This window comes from Vombatus ursinus, unplaced genomic scaffold, assembly GCF_900497805.2.
Source record: "Vombatus ursinus unplaced genomic scaffold, bare-nosed wombat genome assembly UNPS02014798.1, whole genome shotgun sequence".
Taxonomy (NCBI): Eukaryota; Metazoa; Chordata; class Mammalia; order Diprotodontia; family Vombatidae; genus Vombatus; species Vombatus ursinus.
The window spans coordinates 23,261,685-23,285,127 of record NW_020954576.1 but is presented as its reverse complement, the minus strand read 5'-3'; the positions used below and the strand labels follow the sequence as shown (position 1 = coordinate 23,285,127).

At 35.6% G+C, this 23,443-nt stretch overlaps 1 protein-coding gene across 3 annotated transcripts in view; it reads left to right on the top strand.

Annotated features, from left to right (window-relative positions):
• LOC114049668 (protein ELYS-like) overlaps nucleotides 1–23,443 on the top strand; it is a 127,625-nt gene that overhangs the window by 27,691 nt on the left and 76,491 nt on the right. For all 3 annotated transcript variants that reach the window (XM_027870977.1, XM_027870978.1, XM_027870979.1), the window contains exons 3-6: nucleotides 4,661–4,914; nucleotides 10,083–10,263; nucleotides 12,697–12,904; nucleotides 17,264–17,380. In XM_027870977.1, the coding sequence (XP_027726778.1) occupies nucleotides 4,661–4,914; nucleotides 10,083–10,263; nucleotides 12,697–12,904; nucleotides 17,264–17,380 (760 nt within the window). The remainder of the gene's footprint in view (nucleotides 1–4,660; nucleotides 4,915–10,082; nucleotides 10,264–12,696; nucleotides 12,905–17,263; nucleotides 17,381–23,443) is intronic.

Genomic DNA, 23,443 nt, shown 5'->3' with positions numbered 1-23,443 from the left:
TTTATAGTATTCTTATTAATGTTATTGTAATTAACATAGTATGTGGTGGGGGCATAATAAATGCTTGTTGATTGACTTACTGATTTATTAAACTAGTTACAGTTAAAAATGCAGTTCTCCAAGTGTGGAAAAAGAGAATTAAAACTTTTATTGTACGCTTGTGCAATTTTTAAAGACCCATATTTTTCCCTGATTCTACCTTTCAAGGAACTGCTCTGTGCTTCAGTTTACACTGATAGTTTTTTCTTTTAAATAGCTCAACTTTAGTATCCTGGAATTGAATCAACATTTTTGAGGAAAATAATACTGAGTGTTTTTTATTTACAGCCTTCTCTTCTAACCAAGATTCTTCATGGAGTCTTTATATAGAAATGTGTAGAAAAATATTGTAAATTATATGGAAAATATAATTCACAAAATTTTAACATAGGATTGGCAAGCCAGCGATAATGTAACTTTACCATCTCATAATTAACTAAAAGTTGTACTTATTGTTTAATTATGGAAAAGCATTTGATTCGAGAGAACAAAATGCCATCTTCTGGGCTTTTACATCAACTTGTCTCCAATTTACATATACAGATCATTTAGGACTCCTTGGATGATATAAGAACAAAATCAGTCCAATTTAAATGAACTTCTTGTAATAAACATCAAGCTAAATATGAAACAGGGAGACTTATACTTGCCAAAAGTGTTCATCATTATTATGGATGAGATGCAGTGCAGAGTCCACATGGAGAAAGGATTCCCTATGGTTAGTAAGGACCTCTAGATGCTATTTTTGGGAGAGTTGGCATTGTAATGATTGCATCAAGCTCTAAAACATTGTGAGCCTCCTGGAAGAGATCTGTGATAACTCAGAAAAGGCCTGTTAATCCTCACGGGAAATGCCAAATGGATAAAGAATGTGTTTTCCATATTTCAACATCCATTTAAATGGACATTCTATAGAACTTCTCCAGCAGTATGTATATCTGGGACAGATAGTATGCATGGGATGGTGAGCTGGGCCCCAGAGTCTAAAAAGAAAAAAAGCAGTCTGGATTGCTTATAGTAAATTGCCCAACTCTTTTACTGCCCTCTAGTTTCTCATGAAAGCAAAAGTTTTTTTGTTTTTTTTAATTCTAATATTATACAAGTATTTGCTGTATGGAAACAAGACATACAATGTCTGAAGAACTAGAGGAATATCATAAGGAGAGCAGTAGAAAGATGGGTAGTAGATGTGAGTAGGGTGCAACATATACCAACAAAACCTGAAAGAGGAGAATAAAGGATATGTATCATCAAAAATTGCATGACAGAAAGAGAAGAGTTAGTCAAGAGCAAGGGATGACAAATAGGCAACTAGAGTGTTCCACTTGTACCCTTGTAATAGCAAGAGAAAGCAAAGACAGCTTTCAACTTTTGGGTGGATCCCCTGTGGAGAACTTTTTAGCCAAGAGTTAATCAGACTAGGCAATGTTGGATAGATGGTGATAGGCATTTTTAATAAAGACAGTTCTCACTTTATGTAAATTCATATTAAGCAAATTCTGAATAAAGAATTCTGAAAAGTCTACATTCCAAAAAAAAAACAACCTATGTTAATTTTATAATACAGTACTGTGCTTTCTCTCTCTACTCCTGCTATTCAGCTTAGTGTTCCACGCCCTCTCCCTCCCCCCTTAGATTTGGAATTAAGGTAAACTGAGAGACAATGGTCAGAGTCTGATCAGTTTATTAATTAGGCTAGCAGTAACCAATAAATTGGGTCAGTGGCTTCTCTCATGACCTGAGGTAGGACTTACTAACTTTCATATGTAGTTTTGGGAAGTACAGGAGAACAAAGAAGAGAGTTGGGTAGGTGAGGAAAACAATGTAATTGATTATAGGGCTGTCAGCATCATTGGGGTAAGGACAACATGCACCCACATGGGGCTAGTAACCATAACCTCTCTGTCTTAGAGGAATGCTTAATTGATTCATGGGACCCATGTGCATCCTGAGACCATTGATAGTAGATCTGGAATAGCAGGCTCCCAGGCTCCTAGAAGGGAGAGAAGACTCTCCTTAATTCTACAAGGACAGGCAAGGATGGACAGTATATCTTGTGGAAAGATACCAGATCAATTTGTAGGCCTTCAAAGTTAGCAAACATGTCATGGAATTTTCCAGGAGCTGAAGGTGTAAGGGACAGTTATCTTTTAACTAACTCAGAGGAGGAACTGAACTCCTTTGACTAAGAAATGTTCATTGTTTGAGTCTACCTGCAAGGTTAGAGATAGTAGACCAAGCCTGCATCAAGGATAACATTTCCTTGAGGCAAGACTAGAATAGTGATTAGCAGGAGAACTGAACTTCTAAACTTAGCTCATAGACAAAGAGATGAAGAATTGTGACTTGAACAGTTATACACAGTGGGGCAGTAACACAAAAGAGGATGAATTACAGAATAGAATCAATTATAAAATGATACAGAATCAATATAATTCCTTCCCCCCCCCTCCCCAGGAGGAAAAAAACCTTAAAAAAAACAACAACCTAAAACATAGACCCTCAAAATGGAAGCAGAAGAATGGATGGATGAGTATACTACCACTTATGCTGCAAATTGGGGGCCTTGACTTGAGACCTCCGGCAATGAGAGAGAAGATCTTTGCCCTTCTCTGCCCGAGTGTCTGTTTTCTGTGCATCAGCGTGTAGATACCACGTGTCATCGCCAATCCTTTTCTGTCTATGTTCATGTCCAGCCCCTGTGCGTCTGCCCCTTGAGTGATCTTCCTCTTGGTTCTGGCCCGGCTCTCACGTGCTTGGCCACAGCCCCCACATGTTCTTCCTCCTGCTCTTGCTTTTCTGTTTGTGGCTCCCACATGTCCTTGGATCCTGTGCCGGCCCTTTCCTGCTTCTCTTCATTCGTCCCCCACATCCTTTGGCAAATTCACATTGCTAAAAATTGCTTTATGTAGAGATCTAACGGTCCACTTACATAAAGTGAGAACTATCTGTAATAATAGTAGCAGCTAACATTTATACAGCATTTACAATGTGCTGGTAACTGTGCTTAGAACTTTACAATTACCTCTCTTTTGATCCGCACTACAACCCTGGCAAGTAGGTACTATTACTATTCCTCCCTTTTACAAATGGGGAAACTGAGGCAAACTTGCCAAGTAAGTGTCTGAAACATGATTTGAACTCCAGTATTCCTGATTCCAGGCTGCCCCATAAAATGCCAGTTTCATTTATTTATTTGTTTGTTTTTAATTTGACATTTCATTTTTTCCGTAATTATATGTAAAAACAATTTTAACATTACTTGCATTTTTAAAGGAAGTTCCTGAATCAATATGATCCATTTAAGTATTGCATTTATATAGGTGATACTATGTGCCAGGCACTGTGTTAAGTGCTTTACAAATATTATTTGATCTCACAATAATCCTGGCAGGTAGATGCTATTATTATCCCTATTTTACAGTTCAAGAAACTGAGGCAAACAGAAGTTAAGAGACTTACTTACCCAAGGTCACACAGTTAGTAAGTGTCTGAGGCTGGATTTAAACTTAAATTTGCCTGATTTCTGACCAGTACTTTATCTATTGTGCTACCTAGCTACCCTTAATGCCCATTTGATCCTTATGATCCATTCTCATTATCAATATCCTGGACCAGATCTGTACTATGTTATATTACTATTAATAAGCAGTCTTGTATCTGGTCTCTAGTTTCTCTCTTGTATAATCCATTTTGTTCCCCACAGATTAATTTTTTTTAAAACACTGCTTTGATCGTGTCAGTCATGTGATATAAAACTTTAAATAACCTTATTTGCCTAGAGAAGAAATTTCAAGTTTGTTGTTCTAACTTTCAGGTTTCCTTCCCAGTCTGGTCTTACCTTATCCCTCATTGTTCTTATATTGAAATTCTGCCTTTGAATCACAGCATCTTTCTTCTTTTCTTCATTCACAGAACCACTACTGTAGTTCAGATTTCCTTATTAGGACTTGTCCCCCCCAAACCTACACACCTTTACCCTCGTTTCTTCAGTCCATGCTCTACACAGCTGCCAAAGCGAATACTGCATAGTTACTCCCTTCAAAAAAACTCCAATCGCTCTATGTTACATCCAGGATTAAATATAAACTTCTTTTGGCCAGTTAAAGTATTTGACAATCTGGCTGCTGCCTTCTGTGCCAGGCACTTTGTTACATATTATTATTCTCTGTGGTCCAGTCAGACTGGCCTTCTAACTGGTCTTCATACACAGCACTCAATGCCTTTATACTGGCTGTCCTCTGTTCCTGGAATGTTCTCTATTTTCATCTCCATCTCCCAGAATCTCTAGTTACCATTAAGACTTAGCTCAAGTACCACCTTCTGTATGTGTTCTTGATTTTTCCTAGTTGCTAGATGACTTTCCAAAAATTCAGAATATCTATTTACCTACCTATGTAAATATGTATACATACCTATGTATGTATATGTTATCCTTCCTCATATTATGTGAGGTCCTTGAGGGCAGGGACAGTTTCACTTTTGTCTTTGTTTATCTAGCACCTAGCACAGATCCTCTTATGTAGTAAATGCTTAATAATAAATGGACATCTAGTTGCCCTGTCTCATGTTTCTGTAGTTTAACTATATCAAACTAAATCATTTTTTCTTCTGCTTCTAGGGAGGAACGGATTAGCTTGCCTGGCTTGTGGTCCACAACTTGAAGTAGTAAACTCTATTACTGGCGAGCGGTTGTCTGCATATAGATTTAGTGGAATAAATGAACAGCCTCCCACTGTCCTTGCAGTGAAAGAATTCTCTTGGCAGAAAAGAACTGGATTGTTAATTGGTTTGGAAGAAACAGAAGGGAGTGTTCTCTGTCTTTATGACCTTGGGATTTCAAGAGTAGTTAAAGCAGTTGTCCTTCCTGGAAGGGTATGTATTTCTCAAGAATGGAGAGTTTGGGGTATTCATTTTTTCATCTAATCTAAACTTTCCTGTTGATTTCATTATATTGTTTCTCATGTTTCAGAATTAAAAGAGGATATATGTGGGGTTCCTAAGATCATAGATTTAAATCTGCAAGAAGGAATTTTTAGAGGTCATCAAGTTTCAACTCTAAAAGCTGTTTGCCCGTGATTTTAATACTTGAATTTACTTATGAAAAGTAGTATTCTTAATCTTTTGAAATTCTTGTTCATTGAAGGTCATAAAATATTGTTTTGGGTTTTTTGAGTTTTTTTTTTGTTTGTTTATTTGTTTGGGCAATGGGGGTTAAGAGACTTGCCCAGGGTCACCCAGCTAGTAAGTGTTATGTGTCTGAGGCCAGATTTAAACTCAGGTCCTCCTGAATCCAGGGCCAGTGCTCTATCTACTGCACCACCTAGCTGCCCCATAAAAGGCTGTTTTTTAAAGCCTATCTTTTCCCATAGACATGCAATCTAATCCTAGAGATGTTTTTGTTTTTGTTTCACTAGTTGGGTTCTAGTATGGATCCTATATTAGCCAAATCAAAGAATTTCGCTGTAACTTGTCTTAGCCATAGCAGCTCACTAGGTTGTCAGCTTTTCTTTGGGTACAGAATATATGTACGTAAACAGTATTTGGGGCCAAAGGTTTCTTCACTTTTTTTAAGGGAGTTGACCAGGGTAGGTATGTGCAATTTTGTCTTTTGAAGTTAAAAAATAAATATATAGTTTTTTTGTTTGTTTGTTTTTACAATGAGGGAGGTAGTCCTGAAAACAACTGTGTCTGACTCTTTGAGACCTCTTTTTGGGGTTTTCTTGGCAAACCCAGCTCATTTGACAGATGAGAAAACTGAAGCAAACAGGATTAAGTGATTTACACGGGTTGCACAGCTCTAGTTAGTGTCTGAGTTTGAATTTGAATTCTTCTTCACTCCACTGTCTGCACTCTTATCTACTGAGCCACCTAGCTGTCCTGAGGGAGGTAGTGAAGACAATTCAAAATATTCTTTCTTTCTTTCTTTTTTTTTTTTTTTTTTTGTTGAGGAAGCAAGTTCATAGTGATGAAGTTTGCCTACGGTCACATTACTAGTAAGGAGGAGAGGAGCTTGGAATCCATCTCAGGCCTTCTTACTTAATGATAGTACAGAATGATAGTGCTGAAAAGATATCTTCTAGTTTGACTCCCTCATTTTACAAATGAAGAAGCTGAAGTTCTTGAGAGGTTAAGTGACTGCTTAATATGTAGCTAATGGGAGGTGGAGCCAGCATTTCTATTAGGTCTTTTGAAACCACATCTACTGTTGTTTCCAGTAAACTACAGAACCATTGCTTAAGCTATTTTTTGTTTGTTTTTTAAAGAAAATCAGTTATACTAAGTAATGGTATATAATGAATAGAGAAACTCTTGGTACAACGTTCAATATGTTAACTAAAAGTCATTGGTATAAATTTCCATTTTGCTTTCCAAGATATTAATCAACATATTAGTAGAAATTTTCTTGTATCTTTAAATTGTATTATTTTCCAACATCTAATTGAAAATCCAAGGTAATATAATAAAAAACCAGTGATATAATAAAAAACCAGAACTGATATTAAATAAATCCTTCTAGATTTTGAAGGAATTTATTTATTTTATTGCTGTAGTTCGAATAGAATTTTGGACAGATCTGTTTTCCCTTATTCTTGCTAGGTGTCCAGCAGCCTCTTTTGAACCGCATATTTCTTTAATGGTTTCTCTTACATCATTTGTCATGACTAGGTCATCACTGCAGTGTGCCAAGGTCTATTTGCACCCACCATAGGTTTTTCCATTGATATTTGGATCACTTGACACTTTGGTTCTTTGCGAAATTGTTGTGTTCAAAGATTAGCATAGCATTACTAAGACTTTAAAAAGAAAAACTTTTGCTTATGGAACCCCTTGAGACCGTTAAAAGCACTTCACAATTTTCCAAATGTGATCCTGCTGATGAGATCTGTGGGAGTGCTAGGAACCGTTGAAATGCAAGGGTACAGGGCAAGTTTGCCTCGAAAGAATTCGACCACTCAAGCCTTCTTTTAGTCCAAGTAGCAAGTTTATTATGACACTGGGTGGGTGGGCAAGATTACTAGTGAGTCTGCACTTGATGCAGAGTGAATGCATAGAGTGAAAATGATACTTTTATGCAGAGAAAGGGAAAAAGGGTCAGTGAAAAGATCTTGGGATTAAGGAGTGTCAGGTAGCCTGGAGTTGTCTGGATGGAACAGAATGTAGCTTTCGGTTGCGGGACTAGAAAAGAGCTGTTTAAAGGATTATACTGGGATGGGCCGGATGCCTCGGGTGAATTTCTGCTATCTGAGCTGCTGAAATTTGTGGAAAAGTTCAGGCACACTTTTTTAGAGGTTCGATTGCTCCATCAGCCCCATCACTGCCATCTCTTTTTCCTCCTATCTCTTTCTCAGCCCAACTCATTGTCCATCAAAAATGCCTATTCCGATGTATATATTGGTTCGCTGAACTTAGGCTTTCTTTAAAACCAGTTATTTTCTGTATGGCTTATTAGGTCAATCCTTTTTGAGTTAATATGGCTATTAAGAAGGCAGTCTAGTGTTTTGGAGCTAGGTGCATTCAGCACTATACATACACTTGGGAATTTTTGAGGCCCTCATCATCTTCCATTTGTATTCAAAGGAAGGTCCTGGACATGTGTCCTCCATGACAGTGACACATTTCCCTATTTTATACATTGTTTTTATGGTACTTATCAGTGTTGTTGAACAGTTATTACTCTGTGGTTACATTTTTCAAGGAATCTTACTTTTTTTAAATAATGAAAGGGGAAAGTCTTTTCAGGAAGACATTTAAAACACCAAGTTAAATTTTGTTTTATTGAGTTTTCAGTCAGTTGTATAATCAGATAGAGGTTGTCAGTCATATGTACAAGTCTGTCTGTTCCCATATATAAATCTATATATCTGTCTATAATATCTGTATCTACTTATTCCCTTATGTATAGACATACATACATATATACATACACACACATCCTTACATTTTTATCACAAGGAATCCTTGATTTGTTTGTAGATCGGTGACCTCCATATCACTTTTGGGGTAGTAATATTGTCTGTAATTTTTTCTGTTCTTTAGGAATTTTCACTTCTCTGAGATAACTGTAAACCCCTTAATTTTCACCATATTATATTACCTCCAGAATGGATTTCCTTGTTATGTACTTAGTCTAATCCTGACTCTTTTAAAAAATTGTCTTTTGTTTTTATATTACCTATATGCATTTGCTATTTTTCCTTTATCATAGAAACATTCTTTATTGAAAAAAAAAGAATGTAAAGAAGAAGAAAATTCAGCAAAACTAACAGAATGAAAAAGTATGACATTATAGGTAGTGTTCAAGATCTGTGTTTCCCACATCTATGGAAAAGAGAGGAATTTGTCTTCTCAAGTCTCTTCTTTCAGTCTAGGCTTAGTCTTCTCATTTTCTAGCATTGCGTTTTTATTGTTTTTTATGTTTCTCTTTTTCTTTCCATTTAAAGTGTCATTGTCACTGCACATAATGTTTTCCTAAGTTCTCCTTACCTTATGTTACATCAGTTCATATGTCTTTCCACGTTTGTATTCATTATATTCATTATTTCATAGAGTATAGGATTAACCCATTACATTCTTGTACTACATTTTATTTGACCATTCACATTTGATGGGCATTTTACTTTATTTCCAGTTTTTTGTTCCTCCAAAATATTCTGCTATAAATATTTTGAAAATGTGGCCTTTTTGCTATTGACTTTCTTGGGAAGGGGCATATATCTAGCATTGGAATCTCTGAATCAAATACAGTATCATTATTAGTTTTTTTTTTTTTAACAAATTCAAGCTGATAATGAGCAAGATTATTATTTTTCATATCCCTTCAGGGCCATGATTTTCAAATTAAGAAACAGATATAATTATTTTAAAAATTTTGTGGACAAAAAAAATAATGAAATTTTAAGGCCTCTTTCATTGTTCAGATTAAACTGAAATGAAAACATTAATCCTATTTTGTTCATATGACTAGATGAAAATATTAGACTCCTACACACATCCTCTTTTTATTTTGAAACTTACCAGTTAAACATGAAAAACAGTTTAATGTCTTAAAAATTTTTAAGTTCCCTTGCCTAATATTACAAAATTAACATCAAGATCTAGGTAGTTAAGGAAATGAAAGCCTTCAGCATGTTAGTCTCCTGGTGAATTTATGAGAGAACATGGCTAACGATACAAAATTGTAAGAAATGTATGGCTTGTGGTGTGTTCAGATGGAAGAAATACTCATGAGATCATGAGTTCTTTTAATTATTAAAGTAACTTGATCACAAGAAATTATGGGAATTATTTTTGATGTAGTGCTAAGAGTATTAAATTTGCCCTGTGGACTTGGGTTTGAATTCCGGCTCTTCCAATTACTAGAAGTGTACCAATCAGCAAAACATTTAACCTTTCTAAATCGCAGTGTCCTCTTAAGTTAAATTGGGATAATATTTGCTGTCCCTACCTCAATAAAACTGTTGTGTGTAAAGTGACAATAAAACTTGCTGTCCTATTTTGATATAAATATTAAGGTATAGTATAGTAAACATACAGATATTGGCTGTTATCATTTTCATCATCATCATCATTATTAGAATAATTTATATTCCTTTCTAGGTGAAACCATGTATTACTTTGCTTACACAAAACACCAGAATCTAGGGCCCATGTCTCTAAAGGCCAGAAAATGATATGAGAAATTAAAGTAATATTAAACACTATTTGGAAATTACATAGGTTTTTCTCTTTTAAAGTTTAAGACAAGTTTAAATGATCTTTTTTTCTGCTTTATTCTTTCCCAAATTAGTATGGACCTTAGTATTTTATGTGATTAATTCTTTGGATATAATTCTATATGAATCTGAAGGCTCCAATATACTTACGATTAATATGATTTAGGTTACATAATATAAATTATTATACTGTATATGAGTGGTTTGCTATTATTTAATCCAACATAACTGAAGTAACTTCTTTCAAAATTTGTACAGTTGTATTTTTATTAAAATTTTCTTATACTACACAAATGAAAAAAAATAGATCTTTTATTCTGTTTTTAGGTAACTGCCATTGAACCAATAATTAATCATGGAGGAGCCAGTGCAAGTACTCAGCATTTGCACCAGAGTCTTCGATGGCTTTTTGGTGTGGCAGCTGTGGTTACTGATGTTGGGCAGATCCTTCTCGTTGATCTGTGTTTGGATGACTTATCTTGCAGTCAAAATGAGATAGAGGCGTCAGGTAATATTTTTATTGGGGGGGGGGAGTTAATGCTTGAAAATTCTAACATAGTTAATAGAAATGAATCATTGATCTTAAAATATGCTTACTTTAAATCAACAAATTAAACACTTAAGGTGTCTTTTTTGTTCATGGCTTTGTGCTTCAGTATGGGGTATACGGTAAAAAAAAACACATTTCCTGATCTTCAAGTACTGGTCATTGAAGGGTTATACCTAACATGAATGAATGAATCATTAAGTGTTTACTCTGTGCTAAATGCTTAGGGATACAAATAGAAAAGTAAGACAATTCCTGCTCCTAAAGAACCTACATTGTAATGGAGGAAACAGCATATATGAAAGCTTTTAGTTTCAAGTCAGATAGAAAGGTCCCATAGTCATCATTGTGCAGCAGCAAAGAAAATGGTAATGCTTCTTTAATGTCATTCCCACTCTTGAAATCATTGCATTTTCTGATGTTGGACCATTTGACAGTGCTAAGGACTTTGGTAGCAAGAACTTTGTTTTCTGGATCTTAAGCAGCTGTGTCTGTAGCCACTGCTGGAGTATTTGTCAGACTGCATTTCCACAGGAGTTGTTTCCAGTGGTTATTGGAGTTCAGGGTACTGGGCTGTCTCCAACAGGATCTGAAGGGAGGTGGTGGTGGTGGTGGTGGTGGTTTGGGCTTACCTAGAACATACTGTTTTCTGTCTCTCTAGATGTCTTGATGCTTCACCTAGACCCCCTTCTCCACAGAGTTGCTTTCTTAGATGAAGGCTGTTAAGGCTGTGCTGCAAGGAGGACCAGTGTTGTAGGGAGTGCTAGCAGCAGTTGGTCAGCAGGTGTTAGTGGGGATACGAAAGATGGGTCCCTTGTTTGCAGTGATTTCTTCCTTCAGTGATGTCTTCAGATCTAGACTGGAAGCAGATCAAGTCGTTTAGGTGATACTGATATTCCTAAGAGTCCTAAGTTCAGCTCCTTCTTATCTTTCTGCATCAGAGTCTCAGAGCAGATGGTGACCCAAAGTCATGGTGGTATTTAACTTGCCCGACACACATTGTTGTCTCGACATTAGAGTAGATCATACGGAGTCTGTTACAAGATAGAATGTGATGAAAGGATGAAAGAAAGCTCTATGCTGCGGTGCTTTAGAAATATTTGAGGACTAGTTGGATCATATTTAGTTCAGGGCATTAGAAAAGGCTTTGTGGTAAGAATGGCACCTAAAAGGTAGGTATTGAAAGAAAAAAGATGAGGAGAGAGTGCATTATAGGCATGAGGGTAAATGTAAATTGATGAGTGTAATGCACGATTCCAGAACAGCTAATAATCCATTTTGTCAAGAACATAAATGTATGTTGCAAAGGTGAAATGAAATAAAGCTAAAAAGATACTTTTGATTTAATTCAAAATACAAATTCCATGTGTACCAGATCAGGGAATTTATATTTGTTATATATGCAATTGGGAGCTATCAAAGTTTTTTGAAAGGGTGAGTGAGGTGGCCAGACCTCTGTATTAGGAAAATTATCTTGTTAGCTGTGTGAAGGATTATTTGGAGAGAAGAGACAGAGGGGGATCATATAAGCCATTCCAGTAGTCTAATGAGAACCTTAACTGGTATGGTGGCTTTGTAAGCAAGGAAGAACAAGTATCAAAGATGATTGTCAGCTGGAGCATAAACAAGTTAATGAAAAATATTGAAAAGTTAAGTGAAAACAAAATGAAGGGAGTATAGGGAAAATTATTACTTCAGTTGTTGTTGGTAGTGTATCCAGGTAAAGCAGCCTAGCAGACTATTTTGAAAAGCCAGACTGGAGTTCATGGGAGATATTGAGTCTGGATATATGGGCTTGGGAGTCATATGCATTGAACTTACCATTGACACTGTGAGAGTAGGTGAGGTAACCAAGGAAAAGAGTCTAGAGAAAGAAGAGTATAGAGCTGCAAGAGGCAGGAGGAAGGTATAGAGCTGCAGAGGAAGCTGAAAGGAGGATCAGAGAGGTAGGAGAGCCTAGAGAGTGAATTCATAATTCTCAAAAGAAGAGCGCATCAAGAAGGGTGGAATGAGGCAGTCTTGTTAACAAGTGGCAGAGGTTAAGTTTATTGGAATTGTCATTAGCAGATTTTAGGGAGACTGCTTTAACTTTTGGACGTTTGTATTTAGTAATTTCTGAAAATTACTTTTTAAAAATTCTCTCATTTTAAATAAAGTTTAATATTCATTCAAAGCATATTTCCCTTTTAAGTTTAAGTATTTTAAAAGATTGGTATTCTGTGTGTAATTCATTGAGAGATAAAGATATGAGAGATAAAAGCATGCTCTTAGTCTTCAAGGATCAGTTTTGTTTTTTATACTCTTAAGAAATTTATGAGGCCTGGAATAATGGATGATTTTTTTTTTGTTTTTATATTCTTTATAAGCTTGTTCATCACTCATTATTATATCTAGATCTTGAAGTTATAACTGGCATCCCAGCTGAAGTACCACATATCAGAGAAGGTGTGACCCGAGAGGGAAGACATCTCTGTTTCCAGTTACTAAGCCCATCAGGAACAGCAGTTTCAACCCTCAGCTATATTAGCAGGACCAATCAACTTGCTGCAGGTTTTTCTGATGGCTGTTTAGCCCTTTGGAACATGAAAACTTTGAAAAGGGAGTGAGTATAATCAATGTATTTTTGTCTAAAATGGATGATTATTGCTAGTTTGAGCTTTTTTATAAATATTAAAACAAAAATTAGTTTCTAAATCGTGATTTACATCACTAGACAGGGAGACAGCATCATTTAATTCATTCTTTTGTATAAAATAACTGGTAGTTACCTAAATGAAACAACATAGATTTGTTTATCAAGGCATCCAAAATCTCAAATTAATTGAGCAGAAGGAAAACAAATGGTGGAATTCTTGTATAGCAGCAGAGCAAGAGTTTGATGTCAGATTGCTGAAACTTTTTCAGTTCAATTTTAAGATTCAGAGTTGGAAAACACTCTCTTATTTTATTTCTAATCTTTTACTGATGCTTTTTAAAAAATAAAACATCACTGTCATTTCCTAGTATCCTTTAGCAATAGAACACACCCTTTTAATAAATATTACAATTAAGCAAAACAAACTTTTGAGCAGACATTGAGTATATGCTTCAATCCATGCTCTTAATCTCTGAATCAAATACAGTATCATTATTAGTTTTTTTTTTTAACAAATTCAAGCTGATAATGAGCAAGATTATTATTTTTCATATCCCTTCAGGGCCATGATTTTCAAATTAAGAAACAGATATAATTATTTGAATAATAATTCATTTTGAATGAGAGGAGTGTGGTACAGGAAATAAGATTCTTATTTGTTTTTACCATAACACAGTGGAAGTGGTATATATTGACAGTTTTGCCACCTGAACAAGTTCTAGGAGGACAAATTTCTTTCAAGTTTAATAGAAATCTTCAGACAAGTTAAATGCATTGATTAGGGGAGGTTATAGTATAACCATTCTGAAGGTAGGGTTTTTTTTTTTCGCTGTTATTGTAAGGGGTCAGAAATTAGATTTTTGTTTTGTAATGATTTTGTGAATAGTGGTACTTTGTAAGCTTTTCACTTATACATGCTTTGGTTTGCACAGTAACAGCAAAGAAGCATAAGAGGAACATAAAGAATTTTCTTTTAATCTTTTTTCTGAGAATGTTAGGTGATAATTTTTTGTTTCATAATCTTCAAAATCTTTTTTTTTTTTACTTTAATCTGTACCCCTAGTAATTGTCTGTTTCTTGATCATTTAGAACTTTTGTACTTTAAGAAGAAAGTAGGAACTTTACCACACAGACTTGGAGAGAGAACAGAACTGACCATGTCTATTATCTGTCATCTCCATGTATGAAAAAAATTTTGTTAATTAGTATATTTGGGGCATCTGGCATGGTCAGTAAAAATTTCCAGTAGATAGTTAAGAGCTGTCACTATATATGGTGGAGCAATTATTACTACTTAGAATACTGTCCTAATCTTAAAGTAGTAATAGAAAATCAAGTTGGAAAATTTACTCTGGATTACTTCCAAGAGTAGTGGAAGGGAAAATCAGTCAGGAAAAAGTTGATTCAGCTTCTGTGTTTATTTTATGTGCAAAATGACCTTTAAGCAATTTGTACTTGCTTTTATTACCGTCCTACAAAAGCCTAGTGCTTTTTCGTCCTACCATTTTCCAGCTCCAGGCTTGTCCTATGTTCTTTTCTGTGTATTCTCTCTCACTTGGTGACCTCATCACCTTACACTAGTTGAACGTAGGCTGGGTATGCTGGCATTCAGTTTATCACCAATTGCCTCCTGTACATTTCTAACTGGATACTCTGTAGGCATCTCAAACTTAACATACAAAAAACAGAAGTCATTATTATCTTTTTGGTCAAAACTCCACCCCTTTCAGAAACACTTTTTCAGTCAAGGAAATAATTCTTCTAGCCCTCTGATTTGTAACCTGGGTGTTTTCTTGTCTCCTCACTCTCCTTCATTACACTTATTCAGTCAGTTGTCAAATCATGTTTTTTCACCACAAAGTCTCTCACATCTACAACAACTAGTTTAGGCTTTCATTATGTGCCTGAACTGTCCTTTTAGCTTCCTAATTTGTCCTTGTGCTTCAAGTCTGTCCTCCACATAGACACCAAAATAAATTTAATTCAGGTCTGATATCACCCTACTACTAAATTCCAGTAATTCCCTGTTACCTTCACAAATACAATAATGCCTATCAGTCAAGTCTTTCATTGACTTTATCTTTCTCAGGCCTTTATCACTACACTTAAATCTAACATTAATAAAACCTTATAGAATTCCAGTAATAGATTTTTTGCTTCTTGATTTTTTGAGTTTTCATTACTGTTGGCAATCCTCCACTCATTGGAACTTTGCTCCTTGGTTTTTGGGACACTGTCACCTCCCACTTTTTTATATTTTGCTTTATATGTGTGTTCCCTTTACAATTTTCACTCACCTGTTATCTGTATAGGCTTCCACATGGTCATAGACCCTTTGCTCTTCTCTCTGTAATAGTTCCACTGGATTGTTGATGTGCTTACATGATTTCAGTTTCTGCCTGTACTTGGATGACTCCCAGTTCTTCATTTCAAGCCCTGACTTCTCACCTCTGACAGTCCCGTATCTCCCACTGTTTAAAGGATTTTCCCCCCTAATACATTCCATAGAATATCTTCGTTTAAATGTCTGTGTGCAGACTTAAGCTCACAGTATAATGTAAGTAGAATGTAAGCTCCTTGAGGGCTGGGACTGTCTCACTTCTGTATTTGTATCCCCAGTGCCTTGCAGTTAATAATTGTTCAATTAAATTTTACTAACAGCATTGTGCTTGGTTCATGGATTAAAGATTTGTGTTGAGTTTTCAAAAATGCTGATTTCTAGGCTGTTTGGAAGATAATTCAACTTTTAATGTACTATTTTTAGCACATTTTAGCTTTAAAAATATAAATCCATTATTTTGAGTATTGAAACTAACTCTGCCTTTGGTATTTAACTGCAGTAGTACAGAATGAGCACTTAATAAAATTGTTGAGAATGGTTTTCTTTAATAAATATTTAGAGGCAGTGTGGAATAGTGACCAGAGGGCCACCTTGGAGTCAGGAAGACCTGAGTTCAAGTACCACCTCTGACACATGCTGCTTTTGTGACATTTAGCAACTTATAACCTCTCAAAGGTCCCAGGTAACTCTTAAGTAGAGTAACAGATGCTGATCTTTATCAGTAGAGTGGTTGCCTAGTACAGTAAAATCATAAGTCCAGAATCCTCTTCTGGCCCTCCCACTGCCCAAATTTCAGAACTTGTGTATCTTCATAGAATAAGAGAGGTTCTGTGTCTGATGGCTAAATGAAACTGAGTTTTAAAACTTTCTTAAAAGGTTACATGATCATAATTTCAAATATCATGTGTAGTGAACCTCTGTTTTCAACCAGCAAGCTTTATTATCACTTCTACACATCTTAATGAAAAAAATGGAGGAAATTTTTAATGAAAAAAATGGAGGAAATTTCTGAAAAGTATAAGGCTGTCTATAAGTGTAAAATTTGTATGTATGTTGTATATTAATTATTAAATTGCTGTCTAAAATTTTTAAAAATTAATTATTAAATTGATGTCTATAATATTTTAAGGCATTGTTATCTACTTAAATATATTTTAAATTAATGAAGAATTAATTTTATACTGAGTATAGTTTTAATGTTTTCTTTGTTAGTATTTTTGAAAATTAGGAAATTTGAAAATTTGAAAAATTAGGAAATTACTAATCAGAAAATTCCTGACCATGCTAGCTAATGTTTATATAACTACTTTGTATTATAAGAATCCTTAGTCTGTGACATCTGATATTTATTCCAGCTTAACATTCTCCATCTAAATCAGTCTCCTTTATCTCATATGAGAACTTTATTTGCATACAGAGTCAGGGTTTTGGTTTTGTTTTGTTTTGTTTTGTTTTGTTTTGTTTTTTTTAAGTAATATTTTTACTCCAAAAAATGAAATACTTAAGTTTTTGTTTATATAATATTGCTTGATTCTGTAGAATCAGCCATTTTACCAGCTAAAAATATTGTGACAATTAATTTAATTTACCTTTGAGGGAGTTGGATTATAAATGTTACTTAAAATTTAAGGGAAATCCTAGAAATTTCTTGACTTATGCCTGTCAGCACTCAGTTGTTTCAGTAACTATCCCTATATGATTCTCTTTTAATGATATTTTTGTTCTTTTATTTAATATCCATAAATTCCCACAATAACTTTCCATAGATGGCTGTTGAAATGGAGAGAGGTTGTTATGTTGAAGCAATCTGTGCATGCTATATTGAAGACAGATCTATGGTTTTAGAAATTAAGATAATGAAATGATGCATGACATGACTTTTTGCATCATTTCTCAGATAATTTTACAGAATTGGAAAATTTTGTAACTGAGGTTATAATTTAAAATATGTAAAGTTTATTAATACTCTGTTTTGCCTTTTACAGGTATTATGCCCAGTTAGAAGGAGGAAGAGTACCTGTTTATGCTGTTACTTTCCAAGAACCTGAAAATGATCCTCGAAATTGCTGCTACTTATGGGCTGTCCAGTCTACACAAGATAGGTAAATAAAATATATGTGAGCTACTACAATATGAAAATGAAATATTTATTAGTGAAAAGCATTCTTTCATTCTGGAGTTCATTTTAGTGAAAAAAAGATAGGCTGAACTGATTTCCTACTGCATAAAAGTGCAGATGAAAAATTTAAATGTATGTTATTTGTGGTATGTATTTCTCACATTTATAAGCATTTTACAGTTCCAAAAGCATTTTTCTCACAGCACCTCTTTGAGGTGTAGGCACTGTGGATGTTATTATCAGCAGTCAGTCAGTAAGCTTTAAGTGTCTGTTATGTGCTAGGCCCTCTGCTAAGTTCTGGGAATACAAAGAAAGGGGGAAAAAGTATCTTTTCTCAAGGAGCTCATGGTCCAATGGGGAAGACATTTAAATCAAAATATATATACATAAATATATGTATATATATATATCTCAAATTAATTGGAGATAAACTCATAAGGAAGGCACTAACATTAAGGAAGACTGGGTAAGGCTTTTTGAAGAAAGTGGGACTTCAGCGAGACTTGAAATAAGCCAGGGAAGCAGGAGATAATGAGAATTCCTAGCATGGATAAAGCCAGGGAAGATGCTCAGAGTCTCTGTCAGGCAGTCTCAGAGAGAAGGCACTAGCTTTACTGGGGAAGGCTTTTTGCAAAAGATGAGATTTTAGCTAAGAGTTGAAGGAAACCCTGAGGGAAAGAATTCTGATCATAGAGAACAGCCAGATAGGGTATCTAGGGCAAGGAAAACAAAATAAGGCTAAGGTCACTGAATTGTATTGTATAGGGTAGGGAGAGCCAGGTGTGGGAGTAGGATGACTGAAAAGGTAGGAAGAGGTCAAATTATGAAGAGCTTTTTAAAAAGCCAATAGGATTTTATATTTAAAAGAAGAAGGAGAAAAAGAAAAAGGAAAAAGTAGGGATGTATTCAGTGCCTATGTGCCAGGATCTCTTTTTATCTTTTTTTTTTTTAATTTTTTATTAGTTTATTTTGATTTATCAACAATCACTTCCATAGCTTTTGAGTTTAAAATTTTTCTCCTCCTTCCTTCACCCCTCCGTCCCCTAGACGGGAGCGCAGTCTGATGTAGGCTTTATATATACATTCTGATTAAACATATTTTCACATGAGTCATGTTGTAAGAAAGAATTAGAACCAATAGGAGGAACCACAGGAAAGAGGAAACGAAACAAAACAGAAGAAGAAAATGGCAAATAGCATGCTTTGATCTGCATCCAAATTCATAGTTCTTTCTTTGGTTGTAGATAGCATCATGAGACTTTTGGAGATATCTTAGATCCTTGCATTGCTGAGAAGGGATAAGTCTATAAAAGTTAGTCATAGCACAAAGTTGCTGTTACTGTACAGCATTCTCCAGGTTCTGCTCACTTCACTCAGCATCAGTCCATACAAGTCTTTTCAGGTTTTTCTGAAGTGTGCGTGCTCATCATTTCTTACAGCCCAGTAGTATTCCATTATATTCATATACAACAACTTGTTCAGCCATTCCCCACTTGATGGGCACCCTTTGATTTCCGGTTCTTGACCATCACAAAAAGAGCTGCTATAAATATTTTTGTACGTATGGGTCCTTAGGATCTCTTTTTATCTTGATGACAACCCTGGGAGGTAGGTGGTGTTATTGTTATCCCCATTTTACGGTTGAGGAAACTGAGGCAGACAGGTTAAGTAACTTGCCCAGGGTTTTACAGTCAATAAGAGTCTGAGCCTGGATTTGAATTCAGGTCTTCTTGACTACATGCACAGAACTCTTTTCATTGGACTACTCTGCCTCTAATTATTGGTGATTTGGAGTGTTTTTTTTCACATGGCTGTTGATAGCAAAGGAAACTAGTGGTACAGTGGATAAAGCAGTGAATTGGAGTTCCAGTTCAACCTAAGAACCTACTACAATAGTGTGACCCTGGGCAAATCACTAAACTTCTGTCTGCTTTAGCTTCCTCATCTATAAAATGAGGAGAATTGTACTATTGGTTACCTCCCAAGAGTTGTTGTGAGGATCAAGAGTTAACATGTGAAATTTGCTTTGCATACTTTAAGAATAGCTATCTGTAAACAAGAAGAAACTCTCGTACTCGACTAATTTGCTAGAATATCATCTCAGATTAAATCAATGAAGACCAGAAAGTGACAACATATATGGCACAATATAGAAGTACATTATATGGTTGTCTGGTACCTCTCATCATTAAACCCTCCTAATTATGTCTTTAATCTCTTCCCTTTTGTCTTCTTTTGTTCTCCAAGACAAATAATCATTTCTCTCTTCTAATTTGAAAATCATGTTACTAAAGGGATATGGAAAATAATAATTTTGCCCCATTATCAGCTTGAATTTACAAAAATCATTAATAATGCTGCAGTATTTGATTCAGACATTCCAGTGTCTAGATATATGCCATCTCCAAAGAAAGTCATTAGCAAAAAGGCCACATTTTCAAAATATTTAGACAGATTAAGATATAAGTCTGTAGCTTAGAAGAAAGACCAGGTGAAGTCTAGAGATCCAAATATTGGTGTCTATTGCATAGAGGTGGTCATTGAAACCCTGTGAGTGGATGAGATTATCAGAATATAAAGTGGAGAGAAAACAGGAGATGAGGTTCAAAGATAAGCTCCTTGGAAAATCTCCACATTAAGAAATCAAGAAAATAACAAGGAACTAGTAAAGAAGACAAAGGAATGGGTAGAGAGGTAGGAAATGAGCCAGTAAAATGTGTTATGTTTAAAGCCTAGTGAGGAGAGAGTATCCAATAGAGAAATAGTTAGATCTGTCACTTTAGAAGAGATTCCAGGGAGCATGAGGATGAAAAAAGGTCTTTGAATTTGTTGATCAGAGGCCTTATGAACTTTCTAAGGGAGTTTCAGTGGAGTGGTGAAGGAGGTTGTTTGAAAGAGGTTGAAACAAGAATAAGGAAATAGAGATTAATTATTGATAGTTGTTTCAAGAAGTTTATCAGGTGGAATGGTAGATGAATAAGCTAGGTCATGAGAAGTCTTTTTTCCTCCCAACTTGTGGAGATCTTACATGTTTTTAGGCAGATGGGAAAGAACCAGAGGAGAAAGGGAAGAATTTTTTTAAAAATGTAAGAGAGGAAGAATGATCAATGGAGTAAAGTCCTAGAGGAGGCAGGAAGATATGAAATAAAGGGCATGGGTAGAGGACTTAGTGAATTGTAAAAATACCTATTCTTTTGTGGCCAAAGCAAAAGAGGAGAAAATTGAAAATGATGGTGAAAAGTTTTGGGGGAATAGAGGAGAGGGGCTAAAGGAGTTTATATTGGATCTCAGAGAATTAGGTAATCTTGTTGCGTGTGGTTTTATGTTATAGTTGCAGACCATGTGGTAAAGGCTGATTTTATAGGTTCAAGTGAAGTTTGAATAGGTGACTAGGATTTGTCAATGAACCAAGCTTGAAATGTTGTCTGAGAGTAGTATTTCAAGATCATTGGTTTATAGACTTAGGAAGAGACCTCAGAGAAAACTCATTCACATACACCTCCCCCCCTTTTAATTTGCAGATGGGAAAAGTAAGGAATAGAGAGGTGAGATTTGTCAAGGTGGCAGAGGAAGCAAGTAGCAGAGCCCAAGATTTACAACTACCAGGCCCTGGGGTAATAGCCACAGAATAGGTCTTTAGTATATGCTTAGTCATTATAATGAGGTCTTATATAACTGTTTTGTTATGGAGTTGAAGAATGAAGTCATTGAAATTGAAGTTGAGGATTTAAGATAGAATTTTAGTGGAGTTAAGGACTCAACATTTATGAAGTATCTACTATAGTGTGTGCTAGGCGCTGTTTTAGTTATTGAGGATACCGAGACAAATTGTCTCTTCATAGGAGCGTATGTTCTGTTGGGGAAGGAGATGTTTATACAAAATCACTATGAGTCGCATGATTGGCTAGTGGTGATGATGAGGTCTAAATTCTTGGGGTTTTGGGATCCCGAAAGGCACAGCAGGTCCTGCCTGAAAGAATTCGACCCAACTTTTCTTTCAGCCAGGGAAAAAGTTTTATTAGGGATGGGCTATACAAGCCAGGCTCTTAAGGAATCTGAACATTAGTGACGCCAGTAAGATCAAGTTAGCAAGAGGAAATCTCAGTGTTTAAATGGGGGCCAGGGTGGATCTTGTATACACTCAAATAATTTTGGGTGTTTGGAGGAGGCGCTGGGAGAAAGATCCTGAAGCTGAGGTGAGTTTAGGGAGAGTTCAGAGGGGAATGTCTGGGAGGTTGAATAGACAATGGGAATAGATAATGAAGGTACTGGAAGGAAGAGGTTTGACTGGGATCTGGATAAGATTAAAGGTGGGAAATATACTAGGGTCAGAGACCAAGCTTCATTAAATTTTCAAAGGGAGATTGGGAGAGTCTATAAAGAAAGGTCATTGAGTGGAGTATAGCCTCAGGTAACCATTTGAGACTAGAGTGAGGTCAAAGAAAGTTTAAGGGTTTTCTGGGACCCATGGACAAATGGGGCAAAGGTCTCCTCTTGGGCCCATACCCCATCAGTGAGGTTGGTGGAAACCAGGGAGGGGGGATGGCACTACCTCTGGGCATCAGGAAAGGTATGGTACAAGCAATTTAAGTGACACATAATTCCAAATTGAAATCTAGAAAGATGGTCCAATTCACAGCACTACTATTAATATTGTGTACCTATTTTTCCACAGTTCCTCCAACATTAACTTCATTTTTTATAATTGCAAATTTGAAGGGTGAGGTATGAAACAATTAAATCTTTTTTTTTTTAATGGTTTTCATCAATCTTTCATGTCGTTGTGGGTAATTTACTTTCCTTCTAAAAATTGTTTATGTCCTTTGACCACTCAGATGTTGGGAAGTAACTAGAAGAATGAAAAAGCATTAAGCGCTTATGATGAGCTAAGTGCTATGGTAAGTGCTGGAAATACAAATAGAAAACTTGAGGCAGGGTATTTTTTCAAGGATCTTTTTCAAATTATAGTTGTGGTAGGGCAACACAGAAAGGAAAGTTTACTTGCAAGGCAAATGGAAAGACCTGGAAGACCTTAATGGGACAGTGGCAGAGCAAGTGAATTAAATGACTAGAGGTTTGTGGAGGGCTCTTGCTTTTGGTGTGTTATATTTTTGTCAATTCTATATCTCAGATATCAGACTTCCTTCTGAGATTGCTAATAAAAACTTTTTTACCTTCTGAACATTTTCCCCTATTCTAGCTACATTGATTTTATTTTTTTATTAAGAAATTTCTTGGGGTAGCTAGGTGGCACAGTGGATGGCATACAGGTGCTGGAATCAAGAGGACCTGAGTTCTAATCCTGCTTTAGACACTTCATAGCTATATAGCCAGGGGCAAGTCACTTAACCCAGATTGCTTCAAAATAAAAGAAAAAGAAAGAAAATAAATTTCTTCCTAGCTATAGTTGTGAAAGTATCTTACTTCCATTCTCCTTATTTTCTTTTTTAAAAAATTGTTACTTTTTGCATTTTGATCACATACTCAGTATTGAGTTTATTGTGGAATATGGTGTTAGATACTGGTCTAAACCTAAGTTCCCCCACACTGTCTTTCAGCTTTTTCAGCAGTTTGTTTGGAATAAGAAAATCATTTCTACAGTAGTTTGTTCTTGAGTTTCTCTAACTTTGAGGTCTTTATTTGGGTTTTTGTTTAGTTTCTTCTACTGATCTACTTTTCTGTTTTTTAACAATCCTATCATTTTAGTTGCCTTTCTCTATTTCTATTATATATTAATTTTGAAATATGATGTCCTAACCTTTATATAGTATTCAGTGTGGATGCATCCTAGTTTTATAATGATTAAGGATAACTGATTTGTTTGTGACATTCTTGTTGATGATGGCTACCCTTTAGCCATCTTTTACTCCTTGGGCAATATAGCATACTGTAAATATTGTTAGATTTGGAGTCTTAAGACCTGGGTTGAAATCCGCACTCTGCTCCTTGCTACTTCTGTGAACTTGGCATGTCTTTAAGCTCTGTGCTTTTTAGTTCTCTCATATGTAAACTGACTGAGCTAGACTAGTCGAATGCTTTTTATGCT